We start from the raw sequence: 17,928 nt of genomic DNA, 5'->3' as shown, positions 1-17,928 counted from the left end.
CCTACTCTCGAGCCTCGAATCCATTTTACGAAAACATTTTTACGAATACATAGACTAAAACTGTTCACTTCCGAGTAGACGGTAAATAAAGACTCGGACGGAGTGTCAAATCCAGAAAAGCACGCTCCACCGCAACACCAAACATTACTGCACGCAATCCTCCACGGACTTGGTCAAACGCTTGCATTTCTCACTCACCTTTCTAGTCGCAAACGCAGTAAGAAATTCCGCCGCGTATAGAAAAAACGTGAACGATGGGACCTCGTCCATTAAGGACGCCCCGAGGAGCTCCATTACAATAGCTTTTTATCGCTTCACAACTGCGAATTCTAAAGCCTCACTAAAACCAAATCACAATTGTCTTCCTCGCGGTCTACTGATATTATACCAGCCGCTACCCTCGAACACGTTTGTGTCCTGCCTCCGTGATATTTGCCGTTCGACCAGCACCGATCCGAGAAACCCAGCGATCCTTTTGGTCTAAAAGCTCGTTCAATTTTGCCCTCTAAAAAAGCCTTCGCGAACCGAGTGTCATTGAAAATTGAGCATTTTGAGAAAAAAATGTTCAAAAAGAGTTCAAACTCACAGAAATTTAATTAATATCCGCGAAAAATTGAAGTTGGATTTTGCACGAGGACTTTTTCACACTTTTTTCAAGCTCTTTCTCAAAGTATTCCGGCTAAAATACCCTGAAATATATACGATTTCAATTCCGAACTTCAAGTACGAACTTGAACGTTTTCGAAACGTCGGCATAAAGCTGAAACACTACACCGCAGCGATATCCGGAAGCCGAGACTTCTATTCGCAATAACAGTCGAGAAAATTACGAAAACCCCGAGAGGTATACTGACAAGAAATCCAGCGGACGTCATCGTTGATACGTTTGACACTCAATTCGAGTGTCAAGGTTGCACGATAAACTTGTGTGTCGGAGATCACTTTGAATGCTCGACTTCGCGTTCACACATTTTTCAGATACTCGTCAACCGCGCAAAAAAAGGCAGGCTGACTGTAGAAAAAGTTGCAAATCGCATTTTAAACACTGAACCCTTGGTGCGAGGGTCGTGGAAAATACGAGCTCGGGGAAAAAACTGCTTTGAAATTCTTCCATTCACGTCGAGAGCTCAAAAAATGATGAGACGGCTTCACGAGAATGTGCTTTTAAAGCTCGAAAATATCACACGAAGAAATCAAATGGATAAAAACTACAAAAGTATCAAACAGATTGATAAAAATATGAGAAAAAAATATATCGATAAAATAAAATTATAAAAAAAGTCAAATACAAACGCACGAATTTGGACATAAATCACTTCGCAACGGTTGACATTTGTCGATTCCGTTTAGGTGCTTTTTGTTTCAAAGAATTCGATTTGAAAAAACGACACAAAAAATGTGGCTTTTTATTTGTAGTTTTGCATGAAATTCCGACTTTGATTTTATTCATTTTTATATTGTTCACTTTGGCTGACCCGATTACTTTTGATTTCCTTTTTTTTCCACATTTTTGTTCAGCATTCGCTGGCATTAATCACTAATTACTAAGGTGGAAAGACGCTCGTTGGGCTTACTTTGTATTTGAGTCATCGTGTGCTTAGCTGGCGACGCAAGTATTGTAAAGACATCACTCGTTCACGCGATGTGAAAAGCTGGCCGTCCGTCGGGATATTGAGCAGCCACCTAGCGGACAAAATGAATATTAGCGACGGGGGCATGTTACCGGCTAGCAGAAAACATTGAAACGAAGCTGCGGACGTTACTTCGAACATTTCTCAAAATAAACAAAATATGAAAATCGAAATAATCGATGCTGAAAATTTTACAAAAAGTGGAAAACCAGGAGAAATCTGATCGACCGATTCCAAAGTAGCGACATTTCAGAAACTCAGTTTAGGCGAAAATTATTTCCATTCGGCAAAAATCAAAGAAAATTAAACATTTTGTTCTCCAACTTGAAAAAAAGTGAAAAAAATCATTCGATGATAAATTTTTCACGACTGTAGTGAAGGAAAATAATCGAATAAAAAAAACTCAAAGCGCTCCACAATTGGAAACAGCGAAAGAATTTGTAAGAAATTGTAGTATATTTGAAAATCGTCAAGTTCCGCGAAGTGGCTGATTCGGCATGGAATCTCCCATGAATGGGCGTCTGAGCGAGGGGCGGAGCTCCAATTGAATTATTCGAATGAATAGACATCGGGAATACATTTTCTGGAATTATTCACGAGCTGAAGAAAGCCGAGGCGTTCGCGCCTCTGTACACTCGGGGGCTGCGACGTCTCTCGCGATGCTCGGAATATTCCCGGTGGTTCGGTGGCGTTCGGCTGGCCTAGTCCGGCGTTATTTCTAAGCGACTCGGAGCACGGGGGGGCATCTCGTCTCGTCGATCGCGCGGCGAGTGAATTATTTCGAAAAGTAACGCGACCGAGACATTTTTGTCGCCTTCGTTCAAAGGTGTGCCACCAAAAAATTCAAATCCTCCAAGTAGTTCGTTCGTTTCCAAATGCCCCCCGTGTATCTTTCAAAAGACGTGTATGCGGATTATACGTGAACTATTGTGGGACGTATGTAAATATACGTATCTGTGGATGTGCGCGACGAATGGCTGCGGATTATGGAGACTTGCGTCCGAACATGTGTTCGTTACTCCGCTCCGGCGGAGTTAACAACTCTGAGCTATTGTTCTCTCTCTCTCTCTTCGTCCTTCCCCTTCGCACTATATACAATTAGGTGACATATACGTATATTTAACTGAAAAACCCAACACGAATGTACTCATTATAGTATACGATTGTACGAGTTCTTCTACTGTAAATATTTCATGCAGCTGTGCTAGGATTAAGCAGCTTTACTGGATTAAAAGGAGAGCCAAGGGGGGAAGGGATCGAGAGGGAGGGGGGAGAAAAAGGGGGGTCGATTGATCGGTCTGTCGATTGTTCTCATTAATGTGCACTGGTGAGTGCGAGAAGCAGCATATAAATGAAAGAAATGTGTTCGGACGGCAGTTTCCTTGTCCGGAACGTAAAAAATGTGGCGCGGAATCGCGAGCTCGTAATCGCAGCTGCGGAGACTCTGACGAAAGGTCGGGAGCTGGAGAAAAATAGGAACGAAATAGTCGGTGGAATCGCGATCTCACCGGAGATGGGAACTCGAGCGAGATCGAGTCTCAATTCGTCGGATAGTCATGACATAAATAATAACCATAAAAGCAGTAATAGTCGGACGCGTTGAAATCTGTTAACCCGAAGATAAACGATTGCCCTCGACATTCCGCCCCCTCGGCCTCCCCTGCCGAGCCTCCAGCATCCTCGCTGTCTCGATCCCTTCGCATATTCGTCGTTAACTCGGAAAAACCTAGTTTGGACCTCGCCGACGGTTCGAGCACGATGAGAAAGCGCAGGAAGTTTGTTGCCCTCGGGGGGTTTGGTCATCAGCTGTAGCGAGAGGTCTGCGCAGCTTGCTACACGTCGGCTATCTCGAATCAGTGCCGCACACAAGCTTCCCGGTGAGACGGACAAGACGAGGAGTGACCTGATGGCAAGTGTCGTGCGAGAAATTGGTTAATTAGTTTTCGCGCAGCTCGTTTCGGCTGGTCGTACACCCACTGCTGTCCAGGCAAAAGACTCCGCGCTCTTTTTCTCACGCTCGAAAGCGCCCCGCACTTGTGCAAAGCTCGGCGCGTGAAACAACCGCGTACGGGGACTCGGAGTGCATTTTCTCTTCCTCCTGCGTCGTTTTTCTCTTTCTTCGCGTTCCCTTAGCGCTGCTCAAACGCTCTCCGAGTGGGTCGACCTTTCTACCAACTTTCGACGGCCCGCATACGCGCTTATTCGATTTTCTGATAATCTGCTGCACCGCTATCGCCGTGGGTATTTTCGACCAGGAAACAAGAGCGGAAACCCCTGCACGGGGACTCTCACCGTTGCAACTTTCCATTCAAACTCACCCCAAATATGCTGAAGCAGATTCGGCCATTTTTTGAATACCGAAACGAAATGAAATTCGATCCGTTTCCAATCGAGCCACGAGCTACTGCTAAAATTCATTTCCCGAAAAGCGACCGCCCGAGCCCCTCGGCGGTCCATTACAACTTCCTCATTACACGAAAACTCACACGCGCTCCGGTGTGGCTCGAGTCGGAAAGTTCACTAGAGCGCTAAAAAAAGTTGACGTGCCCGCAACGATATATTGTCGAAGCCAGACCAAGCGGTATATATCGGCGCTAGTTCCGCGAACGTTACTACTTTCAGAATCGTCACCGACCGAGCATTAACTCGTTCCTCCCAATCTATTATTATCCGTTCATTCTTTCTCTGCAATTTCTCTTCAGGCCGCGCGCGTTCATCCTTTATTGCGCTGAGAGCGGAGTGGCTAAGGATTTTTTGACAGATTCTTTGTTCCTTCTACTTCCCTCTTCTGCAGCCGACAGTCAAAGTTGGTAAAGTTTCTATATTTCTACGTCCTTCTCCAGTCGTGAAGTTTCAAAAATCAAATGGGACAGTGGGATTTTTCTGAAATTAGTCTAAGAAGGAGCCAGCCAAGGTTCGTCAGCTCTCCAATTTCATCTGTCCGTCTCACTTTATTTTCAACTATATATACATGGGCGGTCGTCGACTCTCGACGTCGAGCACGGAAAAAGAAGACGAAAAAAACTACGAGGAAAAGTGTCGAGACAATATCGAATTTCTCTGAACCTCGCGCTCTGTGTCCCCCGTCAAACGATCATCGTACGCTTTTTTATGACCTCTGTGATCACTACCCCTCACCAAGGTACTTTTATCGCTGGCACTATCTCATAATCGCAGAACTAATGATCCTTATTTTAGATATTCCTTTCACGAAAAAACTGCCCACACTCGAATTGGAACGGCTCTCGACTCGAAGAAATAACGCCTTAAATTGAATAATATTCGGGGGAGTTGGCCAACCGGGAAGACCGAGAACTTGGAAATTATTTCCGAAGCTCCGATGTCGCCGAAAGCAGCCTGGCCGTGGTGTACCGTGGCGTGGAATTTCTCGCGATGATTTTTTCGGTCTTGGGATAATGAAAAAAAATATGGAGGACAAACGCAAATATGATTCACAAAAAACCTTCGAGAGCTCAAGCTGTGAAGGCATAAAAACAGTAAAGAAACTTCGAGCGTGCTGGACAGAGGGCAAAATATTTTCAAGGTCATGCATTTTCTGTGTAATTTGCATCATACTTTTGGCTTCTTTTTCTTTCGATCTTACCCCGAGTCGAAATAAAAATAAACCTCGAGTTCAAATGATTCAAAGGAATCGAAGAAGCGACATTTTTCGATACGTCGATTAGTTTCCTGGGTGCAGGCGCGAGAACGCGTTTCCGAACTTACTGCAAACTCGGTTTGCTCGTGAAAGCGTAGCCCTCGAAAGACGTGGAGTGAAAATATAAAAGTTGGGTCGGGCATTCATTCGGTTGGCGATACTATTTTATGAAAACGAAATCGAAAGAATTAGAAATGATCGAAGTCGAAATAGCGTGAATACGTTGAGATAAAAATACGCTTGTAATGACTCGACACTATAATCGAGTCATTCTCGTTCTTGAACCGTACAATTACATGTGACAAAGGAAACAACTTGTACACAATAAACGCGTGACGGCGACGTCGACGACACGCGTGTATTTCACTTTGTTCTAGACTCGCTGTCAAGTGTCGCCTCTCCCTCACGCTCAACGTTTTCCGCAAAGAGTGATATGCACGTTTCGAACTCACTTGACGATGAAATTGGAAAGGAAAAATTGGGAGATCTTTGAAGAGCGAATAAGTGTCGAAAAACGAGGAGCCGAGACATTCTCGCGAGACTGGATCTCTCGGTGAAGTGAAAATTGAAATATTTATTAAAATTTGAATATATTTTTATTTTATAGACAAATGTAGTGCAGCTGAACAATCTGCAGTTTGAAATTCGATTTCTCGAACTTACGAATAAAAATTATTACTGAGCTGACGTTCTTGTTCTCGATAAAATTTTATCACGTCCTCGAGATCGATTCCAAATAATTCGAACACATTTCATTTGAATGAGAGTCATTTCGTAACGACAGTCAACACCTGTCGCTGCAAGGCGGCTTCGTCAGCAGCGTCTCGAAAAGAATTATCATCGAAGTTACGAATTCTCCAAAAAAATTTAATAATATTCATCACGAATTATCAGACGAGATTTGTGAAAAGGTTTTCCACTAATTCCTGTCGACGAAATATGAAAAACTGACAAAATTATGAAATATTGAATTTTTTCGGTTGCTGAACCGTCGAAGCTGAGGAAACTGCCGGATTTGATGAATTCTGAAAGAGCACAATGTTTCCCGGCCTTGTCATTGGCAATTATGAAGACGGAATTTGGAAAAAAAATAATATGTTGACAGACGTTTCAGACGGATGAATATTTACAGCTCCATTATTCATAAGATAACGATTGACAGAGTGCGCGCAAACGTTTATCTTATGATTCGAAAGAGTGCGATCTTTAGAGTGTTAAAAAACAACGGGTACTCACCGATATTTCATAATCCAAAAAATCGTAACACAATTCTCACTAGAAACAGAAGTTAACACAGATATCTTTTCCTTCTATAGACCGTTCGCAAGTTCTTTTTTGAAGAACCGCCGTATACGCGAAGTGTATACAAATACATGTGTGCATATATGTACACGTAGATACATTCGCAGCACGAGCACAAAACACTAACTGATCGTAACTCAAAGTCTTGGAGGTTAGAGCACGAGTCACGGAGGTTAAAAACACGATCACGACGATCGTCCTTTGGCACGTGATTACAGACTGAAGAAAAGCAGGTTCGGTGAGTTGGGTGAGGGAGTGGGGGCCGTTAGAAACACTGGCGGATCAAAATTTCATAGAGTCTTCTCGTATTTCGAGTACTTGTCGTCTTATCTAGCGGTAACAAACAAGTGAAGCACTCGGAAAGCACGTGCATTTATATATGTTCGAACGTTGCAAACATGGAATATCGTAATAATGTTAACACGCGAGTTTTCAACGTCTTTCTTTGTTCGAATCGTAAAGCCGGCCGAAGTGGTTTTGCCGATGTATGCCGGAAACTGCCGAGCGGACCACTTCACAGTAGATCGTGATTTTTTTTCTCCGTGGCCACACTAAAGAAATTAAAAATTCTCCAAGAGAATAGTGCATAAAATTGATAATAATTCCAGAGTTGCGGACATAGGAATATCATAATACTGTCAACAAGCGAGTTTTCAAAGTCTTTGTTTATTCAGCTCGTGTGAAGCCGGCCGAAGTGTTTATGCCGATGTTTGCCGATGTACGCCGGGAGCTGCCGAGCGGACACTTCACAACAGATAGAGTTGTTTTTTTTTCAAAATGGCCTCCCAAACAACATTAAAAATTCTCCATGAGAATGGTGCGTGAAATTGTTAATGATTCCCGCGCAAAATTCAAGTCATCGATTCTCCGAAGGTAAGTCGTTCATTTTGAGTGCGTTTGAAGTCGTAATTCAATGAACAATGAAAATAATTATGTGTCAATGATATTATCGTAACTTTCGCGAATCATATTATCATCGAAAATCGTAACGTGCGAACAGGTGGCGCTCAAACAAGTGTACAAAAAACGTAGCACATCCGAGTCAGTTCTGCCTTTTCTTCGTTTGCTTTGCTTATTCGCCGAGACTAAATCGCCAGATATTTTTTCACACGTGCGAATACACTCGTGCGCATCTAATTCAACTAATGTTTATCCGTAATCGCGTTTTTCCAACGAGGAAAAAATAGCACGTTTTACCGCGTGCTCGATTAACGCAAGCATCCACGACGGCTTGACGTCGACTGACGAGACGGTGCTGCGGCCGCTTGGCGCTTGTCCGCCCCCGCTGATAGCGCGCTTCCAGCCCTCCTTCCCTTCTCATCGCGCACTCCTCGGCATGTACTAAAGCGCGGGCGCGCTACTGGGCGCCGTCGCCGTTACCTCTTCTTCGCCTTATCCGCTTTTGCCACTCTGCTCTCTGCCACAGCTTTACACGGTGGCTGCCCGGCAAACGGAGAACACACGAACCCTCTCGCACCGCCGAAACCGCCGCGCTACCCCTCCTTTCCTCATCTCGAACTTCCAGCCTTCCAACCGCCAATATTTCACAATTTAATGCGGATAAGAAAAAACTTTACTCTTCAGGAATTTCAGAAGCTTTTTTTATTTCAGACCCTCGGACGCTAATAAATGGACTGTCATTATTTTTTTGCGATTATGGAGGAAGAGCATTTATTGAAATATATTTTCGAAAAAGTATGAAAAGAAGGAAGAAATTGAGAGTTTTCACGACTTTCGTGTCGCACGACGCTGCTTCGATAAATCCTCAAAAGGACAACGCTCTGGAATTCGTAAAAGTGAAAAACACCAAATTGCTACAAACTCGATAATTTTATTGTCGCATAAATGAGAAACCTCGTGATTCTAAAATATTATTAAAATTTTTTCAGAATCTCCAATCAATGTCCAGCGGCGCTGACGAACCTCTCGAAGCTCAATTTTTCGTCGATCCCCATCGATTCATCATCCGACGAGCCGTTTACGATTTTCATCGAGAATAAAGTCAGTGGCTTTCTCAGCGATCGCTATTATGAGCGAATTCGGTGAACCGGATATCGGAGATGGTAAAACACTCGCGTCGATTATCCTCAGATTCGCGATGCCATGGACTCTGCAAGATTTAATCTTTTCATTATCTCGTGACGAACGATTGTTTCGCAGTATTTTCCTCTGAACAAATGCTTCTCTTAAAAGAACCTCAAGCGCTCATCCACCACCGAGTCGTTTTCGTCCTCCCCGATCTTGCACGTGCCGCCGGGATGGTGTCCGGTTAAGCCTGCAGTTCTTATAACGCATTCGGCGTATTTGGAATCGCGGTAGTCTTGCTGAAACTGTTGACAATCGTCCAGATTGGCTACGTGAACTTTGGCACCGAGACTCCGGAATTGAGGCTTCTCCAACGTTTCCAGAGCCAATTTAATAGCTTTCCGGGACAAAAATTCCAATTGTCAGCACAATCTCGAGAATAAAAAAGCTCGCTGGTAGAGCTCGACTGATATTTTATCGTGTATACAAAGTTAAAAAACAATCGCACAGTTTTCTAAGAAACAAAGTTAAAGATTTTCCTCCTTTTATTATAAAAACGAAAACGTAGCTGAATTCGTCCCCCCCAATTTCGTTGGTTCAATTGAATTTAAATGTTTTTTTTTCTTTTCAGAGTTATTCGAGAGGCAATGCAGCAAAAAGTAGCAGGTGCGCCCGTCTGTCAGCGTGTATTTTGAACGAGCGAGTATCCCGAGCTAGAGCTAAGGACGTCGCTTATTGATGGCAGTCCGCTCTGCTATAATAGTCGCGGAGTTCGCGTCCCATTATACCCGATGTGATGAGGAATTAATGGGACGTATCGAGCGCAGAAAAAGCTGTCTCGTCTTCGGATCTACGTCCCACCGACATAACAATGCATTGGAAGGTTTTCTGTTACAATTTGGCCATTTACCTTCTCGAGTGCATGCGATATCGGCCTCGTCCGTGAGGTACGCTGGTTCTATCCGCGGCGGATCGGAAATCCTTCTCGATCGCAGAGTGATCGTGCCGCGACTCCTGGGCTGGCCACAGCTCGCCAAATATATGAAACCTTCGTGACTCGTGTCGTTGTACGATGGGAACAAAGATCTGAAAGTCTTAATCGACGTTCGAGACGTAAATTCTAATGAAAAAAACGTCCTAATAGAATTTTCGAGAATTTACCCTCGTCTCGAAGTTCGCAATGTCTTTGAGGAGCTTCTCGTCCGCTGATGCAACTCCGAACAGCACCAACGTGCTCCGATTCGCTCTTCCGATCCCGACTATCCCATTCGTCGCCAACAACCCTTCAATCGTGTCGCAAGTTTTCACGTGTTGGATACTCCAAAATAAAACTCACGACAACAATGATAGCGAAGAGAGTGACGATAAATATTTACCGCTTCCAAATACCATGTACTTGAAGACTTCACTAAGTTTTTGCATTTTTTTCAGAGTTATGCTGACAGGCGTCTCTAGGTTGATGTAGATCGGCACGTTCAAGTGATCGAACAGATTCCTCCCAACTTGAGGCAGGTTTTTGACAAGGGGTATCTGAAATACTGAACATCAGTAGTGGGAACGAGGATCAGGGATTCTAGTCGAGGAAACTCGATTTAGCAACTTAAAATGGAAAGAACAAAAAAGTCTCGATTTTTTGGTACTTATTTATTATTTTATTTCTGGACTAGGTGCTGGCACGTTTTACTCACTTGATACCTTCTGAGCTCTTCGGTAGGGCCCACACCAGAAAGCATCATCAATTGAGGCGTGTTGACTGCACCGGTGCTCAGTATTATTTCTCTGCGTGCCTTTACCGTTTCTACCGTTCCACCGTCGCTTTTGACTCGGACGCCACGAGCGACCAAGTCATTTATTAGTATCTGAGGAGGAAGGTGACTATTGAGAGATCGATGAATCGTTATTTCGATCACTATGAGCACGGCTGGTGATTCGTTACTTGGGTGACTAAGGTATTTGTGAGAATATGCAAATTTTCTCGATTCTGGGAAGCTTCCAAATAGGCGTGAAACGAACTCCACCGAGCGCCTCGTCTAATTGTATTGCTGGCTTTCTCAAGTGTGACGTCCCCGGTTAGCACAGATGCGTTTAAGCTCTCAAACGCCTCGAACAGTCCTCCCTCGAGCGTTTCTCCATGGAAAAGCATTTTCTTAGCGACGCCTTGAAAATATGGATTCAAACTCTTGTACGACCACGTGGCTGGCCAACTGTCGTAGTCGTCGGGCCGACCGAACGAATGCACGAGATAATTCAATTGGCCACTTCCACCGAGGCCTTTGCCTCTCGGCCACGATTGTTGCTGGAAAAAAACTTGTTGAAGGAACAGTGAATTGGCCTTCGTCGATGTCGATTCGCCCCGCCGAATGAGTCAAATTTATCCTTTCATTCTTGTAAAGCAACATTTTTTAAAATAACCACAATTTCTCTAAGAACTCGTTTCATTCGCAGGGGCAAAGTGTACTTGGCTCGTGAGATTTACATGGTTTATCAGTCCTCCGGAGGAGTAACGTTGCGGTTCAGTTTTGTACGACCAATCGACCGAAGTTCCTTGCATCATCGGGGCCGCCAGCGGCACCGTCGACAGCCAGTTGAAGCGTCCTCCAGCTTCTACGAGGAGAACCGAAACGTTCGGCTCTGCGGACAGTTTCGACGCGATCACGCATCCTGCCGAGCCCGCGCCAACTGTCAACGATGCGAACGAATGAGGATTTTTTTTGTCGACTCAAAGCCATTCCTCGATTCATCGAGATTCCCTCACCTACTATGTAGTCGTATTGCTTCTCCGGATTCTTAATAATACTCGTCGGCGTCGCGCCAATGTATTGATACACGATCGACAGGACTAAAACCGAACTCGGTACAACCGCACATTTCCATAGTACTTTCGATATTTTCATTATTTCAATCGGAACGCACGGCCTCCCGAGCGATGACTAGCGGATACTGATCGATTGACCCGCCGCTCCAGACCGGTGGACGACGCACGCTGGCCAGCACCCGACATAATTGCAATATTGAATTAGAGAAGACCGAGTCACTCCGCCGCGTAGTCATGACCGTGAACTCAAAATAAACTCGAATGGAAGGAAACTGTGACAGTGACAGCGGTTACGTTTCTCAATTTTACAACCGCACGCACGCACGTATAAACTCACATTAAAATGTGATTAATCTCGAACTCGTGCGGATTCATTGGAACGATAAAGAATTTTGAAAATACCAGAAAATCAATAATTTATTGGCACATTTGTGCCTGTAATTTGTTATGGCTCATAGACAACATTGTTTGGATGGGCAAGACGGAATTCCAGGAGAGTAGCAGGGACAGTAAGTGGGTCCTTCGCAGGTGTAACGTATAGCAAAAGTGACCGTTGATGGTGGCACTTCTAGCTTCGGTGTTGCACTGCACGAATATGGAATCGGGCCAGGCCTCTGCGGACACGGTCTCGCGATACAGAGCGTAGCTCTCGGCTTTTTCACCTTTTTCTCGTCCTTCGGTGGTGGCGTTCTCCATATCTGTTGTATGAAGAAATAATCTCAACAAGTGTCAACTGTCGTGAAATCGTTCTGAAATATGGGAAAGTGCTGCAGCATAATGAGATTTCCATGAAATTAATTGTCTTGGGCCATAAAAATTTTTGTGTCTAATGTTTTTTCGGTTTTTCTGTCCACAGACAAAAATTCTTACCAACGGTGTACAAGGAGATCGACAACGGGGAACCGGAATACACGGCTCAAACGGTGGACACCCATTTTTCGGACAAGTAAATCGTACGGGTCGGCAGTGACAGCACTTTGGTGGTAACGTGCTGTTTTTTTTGGGGGGGGCGTCCTGCTGCTCCTTGCAGCAAGCACCATTAGACATTTTTCCAGATTCACGTGGAATATATATATATATATTTTTTTTTTTTTAGTTTTTTTTTAATATCAATTTATTGACAGATCATTTTACGATGACATTTTGAGCTTCTTCGAACAGCTGAAAATCGAGATTGCCTTCGCTGTTAGGTTTTATTTTTTTAGTGAATTTTGAACGAAACAAACGACAGTGCACGCGGTTCCTTCTTTTTCTGGGTACATTTTTCTGGCTGAGAAACTGACACAACGTGCTCCAAGTGGAACGAGCGTTCGAGATTTGGAAATGCAAAACAGGGAATTCGAGGGTTTTTCAGTTGATTGGCTTTCCGCAACGGTCGAACCATTTGATACAACACATGGGCTTTGACGCTTTTTGGGCATCGATCCGCGGACAGCTGGGTATGGCGGGGCAGTAACAGGGAGCGTAGACCGCACTGTGAAAAAATCGACAAATCATGCAGCTCCAAAAAACTTGGGGGAAACGTCAACTCAATTTTGAGCGATTCACGAGTCGCTGAAGATTCGTTGAAATTTAATTTTTCCATGTTTCCGAGGCTCAAAAGTCTGACGAATTGAACTTTTTACTGACGAGATATTATTTGAGGGTGAAATAACATTTTTTACCTATCACAGGTGTACGTGAGCTGAAAACGTACGCTCGGCCCTTGGCCAGACTGCGCTGTGCCGGCTAACGGACATTTCGGACAAAGAATACCACGACACGGTGGCTTTTGTGCGCATCGCGATGCCACAGTAGGAGGCGTTTGACGCAACATTTTCCTCTTCCTAATTACACCTTTTTATTACTTTGAAATAACTCTTTTGAGCAAAAGATTAGTCGTGCATTGAATTTAGAAACCGAAAGCTCTCTTATGATGACATTTTGTGACGAAAATAAAAGAACGTCGATGATAAGCTGGAAAAATGCGAATAACAATTTTGTAGAAACGGGCGTGGAAGGAGGAGCGGAATTTTTAACGTTACAAAATTGAATGTATCGAGTCATGAAAACGACGATGCATTGCTGACAACCCTGAGAAGAGCTGATCGTACAATAGCCATCTTTTAAATTTTATTACGCAATATTAAAACGAGCGATATCGTGAAAATTGTGTGTAGGTACAGAAGGTTTTCATTTTTTAAAATTAAGTCTCGACTTTACAAAGTCATCAAATAAATAAAAACTATTATAATATTAATAGTCAAATATATTCGAAGCCATTAACAAAAAATCTTCCAATTAATAAAAAGTACAATTTTTTTTACACAGTACGAATCAGAATAAAGCATAGAAAATTCTGATACAGAGAAAAATTCAATGCGGAAGAATCTTCCATTCAAATTTTTCCTATTGAATCTCTTTCTGTATCGAGTAAAAACCACTGTAGGGACTTGCACGTAGCACATGTGCCGGACTTACCTCGAGTCAATGCCACGACTCTCAATTAGCTTTGTCGCAATCATTTTGAAGAGATGTAATTTCTTATAGAATGCCAAAAAAATCAATTACTTAAAATGAGTCAATCAAAGGAAAATAATAAAAAATTGAATAAAGAAATTGCTTGACAGAATAAACTGTCGAGCGAGTGAATTTCGAGTGAGCACTTTTCTGGCAAGAATATCGTCAAGGTTACAAATTATTGGTATTTCGAAAATTGAAAAAACAAAACATACTCATTTATTCAACAATTTGAGCTCGGCTGTAAACCAACGACCAATTTTTGAAGACATGGTGAACACGCATCTTTTAACTTCCTCAAAGGATTGATTTCTGTCGTTTTTTTAATATTTATATTTTTTGAGAATTTGCTCTATATTTTGCTTCGTTCCATCTGCTATGCTCTAATCTATCTGTGAATATGGTCTCGTAGGATTTTTAACTGCATAAAGTCGGGATGCAATTTCTGTTTTATACGTTATATTAAGATTTTCGATTGTGTGGAAGTTTGCATAACTAGTCGAAAATCATAGTGCTGCCAGCGTTTATTAATTGTACAAGTGGACTTAATTCTGCGTGGCACATAACCACAAGCACGCAATGTTTTCAACTCGAAAATACGGCACGTCGTCTGTTTTGGGTTTTTTTTCTTTCTACTTTTTTCTCGGTATTCGAAATTTAGGAGCAAGGAATCATCTGAATAATTGGTACATATCAATATACATATTTATATAATAGCACATGCGACGAATATGAAAAGCCGCGGTAGCGGCTAACGCCGAGCCTAAAAAAGCTGGCACGACCCCTTAAACCCTGTCGCACTCTTATGTGCTCGACTTTTAATATATCCTGACGATTTACCAATTTCAAAAGACCCTTACGAACAAATGGTTTGAGTATTTTAATATATATATATATATATAATGACTTGGATATTAGTAATTTCCGAAACCCAAAGGTGCTTGCAAGAAGCTTATGGTGAATTTGGACCTGCACATATTTTATGCTACGTTTTGTGTCTCTTGTTGCCTTCTCTTATCGCACTAAGTCGCGATGCCAGGTCAACATTCGTGCTTGGATAACTTGTGTCATTTTTTATATCCGATGCTAGATTCTCGGGTGATTTTTTTATCACCCTGTAATTAATAATAATCAGGTAATATGGTCTGGATACACGTTGGACAATTTCGTGCAGCACATGGAGATGCTCACTCGTTATATTCATTTTCTACATTCTTCTCAATCTATAACGTCAATTTTATCTTTTAACTGTTCTCTGGACAATGCTACGCATGTACACATTAGTACGTACACATTAGAATGATCGTTAAAATAACTGGTTCTTCAACTCTTTGGTGTTGCAACTAAATACGCTTCATGAAAAAATTTTTAAAGTTTTTTTAAAAAAAGCGATTATTCGAGCGGAGCAAAGATTTCAAATAATGAGATTTGCAATTTTTAAGGGAACCGTTTTTCTTATCGAGTGTGTCAACCCGAAAGAAACTTTCGCAAACATTTACTCTCTTGCCACCAATAAAAAAGTTAAGAAATATCGTCAAGTGGTATTCGTCGAGAGTACATGAAAATTTCACATTTCAACGTTGTATCTTTGACACTGATAAATACTTTTGGTACATATTCAATTGCAGCACCAAAAAAAAGTTCATTTTTTTCATCATCCGAATATATACACAAAAATGCATGTATGTACACATATATAACTATAGACACGTATATGTTAAATATATTAAGTTTTCGCGATCGCATCATCATTTTTAATAGTTCAATTTTGTATTTTTCTTCTTTTTTTTCCCCAAGGAACACCGCGTCAACGAAAACGCATAAATTATTCGATTTTTTATTCAACTTCATTTCCGGTTCTTACTTTTCTACAATGTGCGTATATCGTACTAACTAGCTTTAAGGTGATCCATCAGTAAGGTGAGTGCGAGCAAGATAACGAAGAAGCAGATGCTCGGTTCATTCGAACACGCTCAGTGCTAAGAGAAAAAAAAAACGTTGCAAGTTGTTCTCGCCCAATGACAGAACAACGTGAGAGTCTCGTTTTCCTCTTGGTATCGAGCGTGTTCCAGAAAACCTTGTGCATATATACTATTCGGACCGCTATACCAATAGATCACCTCCGGAGTATGGGTCAGTCGGTATCCCGCCACCGTTGAATGCGAGAAAGCAGCGACTTTCAAAAGTGACATTGTTCAGGACCATTCTGCGTGGGCCAGCGGAGATTTTTAATAATCAATCGAGCCGCGTCGGAAAATTTCATCTGTGAGAGATCGTAACGAGGTTGGGAGACTGATCCGTACTCTCAAGATTCTTTAGAATGGCGACGCGATGAAAATTCTTTTTTTCTTCAAGTACGAGCTGATTAGAATTTTCTTAATCTGATATAATATAATATATGGAAAGAGCATGTCACGGGAAGCGTGGCCATTGCGTGAGAACATTGATTACGACCTGGTATTTTTCCCATTTTTAATAATCAACTCTTTATACTACATTAGTAACAAGTTCTGTTATTTACGCTCTTCATCGGCGGACTCGTTGGATTAGCATCTATTTTGCACGTTTCGACTTCCACTTTATCTACGAAAAAGAAATTGCAGAATTACTGGAGTCTAAGAGTCTAGGGTCGATCTTACAGCGAAACTTTACTTTTTGAGCGATTCAACGATTGCGTTATAATAAGTATTCCCCCCACGAAGTCCGATCAAAGGAACAGTAACTGGAAGAAAGTGTTTTTTTTTTTTTCACGGTTTTTTCTCATTTTTTTTTATCAATGCATTTTATTTATTTTCAATAATAGAACAAATCGTGGATTTTCGCAACAATAATTCTATTGGGTTTCAAATGTAGACTCAAATAACTCTTATTCTACACTACCGGAAAAAAAAAATAAACAAATGCACATTTTTCGACCGTCACTCGGACGGGAACAATCCAGTTCAACAATTAGTCACAAACATTTACTTGAAACCCAAATATACTCTATCACTAGAAATTTAAACATTTCTGTGGCAATAAAAATAGATTGCTATTAAAATGATAATTCTTGTGCGTTAATCGAATTCTTCTGAACGAGCCGACTGAGAAAAATACTAAAATGATTCAGCAATCGCCATAATGCTACGGTGCATGGTCGAGTTACGGTTATGTAAGTTTGTCACTCGATCTATATGCTCAGAGTAAGTGCAGCTAATTTGGGATAGCATTATACACGTTTTTTTATATTCCAAATTAGCTTCCTTTCCTCTACTATATACGCGATTCAACTATATGTTATCACAACGGAGGAAAATCAGTAAAACTTTATGCGGCAATAACCCCTCGCTGAAGCAATAGTCAGCGAGGCTCCAATCAACAGTTATTATAGTTTCTTTTAAATAGAACCATACGACGTTGGAACGCACGCAATCGTTTATTTCCAGCGTTGGACTAACCTTTTAAATATATTTTTCTTAATTAGATTTTTAGTTTTTATTACTTCATTGGAATTATTTTTATCGACTTTGTTGTCATATGCATATTTACTTAGTCAGTTTCTTTGTCATTTTTTAAGTACAGTACTTTCGATCTTGAATTTCATCGATCATTCTGGGCTCGCAAAGCATCAGCCATCATTATGTGTTGTTGCGATAATATTGAGTTATACTATTTGCAAACTCACAACGCTAGAGTTGCACCTGAAAAGCTTGAGTTGTGTTCGGTAGGATAAATGGATTCGTCGTTGCGTTCGCTTGGCGCAAATTCCGCGCAGCTATTTCTGCCCATTCGGCATCAAAAGGGTCAGAGATTCCTCCTCGTAACGCATTTCCCATGGCCGCCGAACCCAATGATAGGGCACGAGCGTGAAGGGGCGGGGCTCGACGCGGTGCCACTTGTTGCACCGGAGCTACCATCTGTACTGACGTTGGTACCGAACCCGTTACACTACCCAACCATTGCTCAGGTTTTGGCAATTCTCCTGGAGCTTGCACCGACGATCCCATCTGGAAAAAAAA

General features: G+C 42.2%; 4 protein-coding genes across 25 annotated transcripts in view; all 4 read right to left on the bottom strand.

The window, feature by feature from the left end:
• The window catches only part of LOC122412491 (CUGBP Elav-like family member 1-A), a 262,155-nt gene extending 254,336 nt beyond the window's left edge, over positions 1-7,819 (bottom strand). For 13 of the 14 annotated variants that reach the window (XM_043422029.1, XM_043422033.1, XM_043422032.1 and 10 more), the window contains exons 1-2: positions 6,526-7,819; positions 1,575-1,683 (exon numbers count right to left, since the gene is read on the bottom strand). The gene's annotated coding sequence lies outside the window, so the exon portion shown is untranslated. The remainder of the gene's footprint in view (positions 1-1,574; positions 1,684-6,525) is intronic. The other variant, XM_043422030.1, reaches the window with a different exon arrangement.
• Positions 7,820-8,402: 583 nt separating this feature from the next.
• ninaG (neither inactivation nor afterpotential protein G) lies at positions 8,403-11,572 on the bottom strand. Of its 2 annotated transcripts, none has more exons than XM_043421916.1 (9): positions 11,372-11,572; positions 11,093-11,295; positions 10,553-10,912; positions 10,305-10,475; positions 9,993-10,146; positions 9,778-9,899; positions 9,527-9,710; positions 8,788-9,013; positions 8,403-8,715 (listed from the first exon to the last, which is right to left on the bottom strand). In XM_043421916.1, exons 1-9 carry the CDS (start codon positions 11,508-11,510, stop codon positions 8,679-8,681), a joined length of 1,596 nt encoding a protein of 531 aa, XP_043277851.1. In that variant the 5' UTR covers positions 11,511-11,572; the 3' UTR covers positions 8,403-8,678. The 2 variants fall into 2 exon arrangements, with proteins under 2 accessions (XP_043277851.1, XP_043277850.1); XM_043421915.1 differs by having other exon boundaries at positions 8,403-8,701; positions 11,372-11,565.
• Positions 11,573-11,698: 126 nt separating this feature from the next.
• Positions 11,699-12,478, bottom strand: LOC122412319 (uncharacterized). The gene is made up of 2 exons (XM_043421785.1): positions 12,164-12,478; positions 11,699-12,129 (listed from the first exon to the last, which is right to left on the bottom strand). The coding sequence occupies exons 1-2, from the start codon at positions 12,476-12,478 to the stop codon at positions 11,884-11,886; spliced, it is 561 nt and encodes a 186-aa protein (XP_043277720.1). The 3' UTR covers positions 11,699-11,883.
• A 988-nt stretch (positions 12,479-13,466) lies between these two features.
• numb (NUMB endocytic adaptor protein) overlaps positions 13,467-17,928 on the bottom strand; it is a 39,421-nt gene continuing 34,959 nt past the window's right edge. For all 8 annotated transcript variants that reach the window (XM_043421911.1, XM_043421910.1, XM_043421909.1 and 5 more), the window contains one exon: positions 13,467-17,916. In XM_043421911.1, the coding sequence (XP_043277846.1) occupies positions 17,599-17,916 (318 nt within the window). In that variant the 3' untranslated portion in view covers positions 13,467-17,598. The remainder of the gene's footprint in view (positions 17,917-17,928) is intronic.

Source organism: Venturia canescens, chromosome 6 (genome assembly GCF_019457755.1).
Source record: "Venturia canescens isolate UGA chromosome 6, ASM1945775v1, whole genome shotgun sequence".
NCBI classification, from domain to species: Eukaryota; Metazoa; Arthropoda; class Insecta; order Hymenoptera; family Ichneumonidae; genus Venturia; species Venturia canescens.
The sequence above is the reverse complement of the archived record's forward strand: the minus strand, read 5'-3'. Positions and strand labels throughout refer to the sequence as shown.

Coding starts and splice junctions, on each gene's coding strand:
- ninaG (XM_043421915.1), bottom strand. CDS start 11,510: ATGAAAATATCGAAAGTACTATGGAAATGTGCGGTTGTACCGAGTTCG. Junction 11,296..11,371: donor GCAATACGACTACATAGTAG/GTGAGGGAATCT, acceptor CATCGTTGACAG/TTGGCGCGGGCTCGGCAGGA. Junction 9,900..9,992: donor GTACATGGTATTTGGAAGCG/GTAAATATTTAT, acceptor ACACGATTGAAG/GGTTGTTGGCGACGAATGGG.
- LOC122412319 (XM_043421785.1), bottom strand. CDS start 12,478: ATGTCTAATGGTGCTTGCTGCAAGGAGCAGCAGGACGCCCCCCCCAAA. Junction 12,130..12,163: donor CAGAACGATTTCACGACAGT/TGACACTTGTTG, acceptor TTCATACAACAG/ATATGGAGAACGCCACCACC.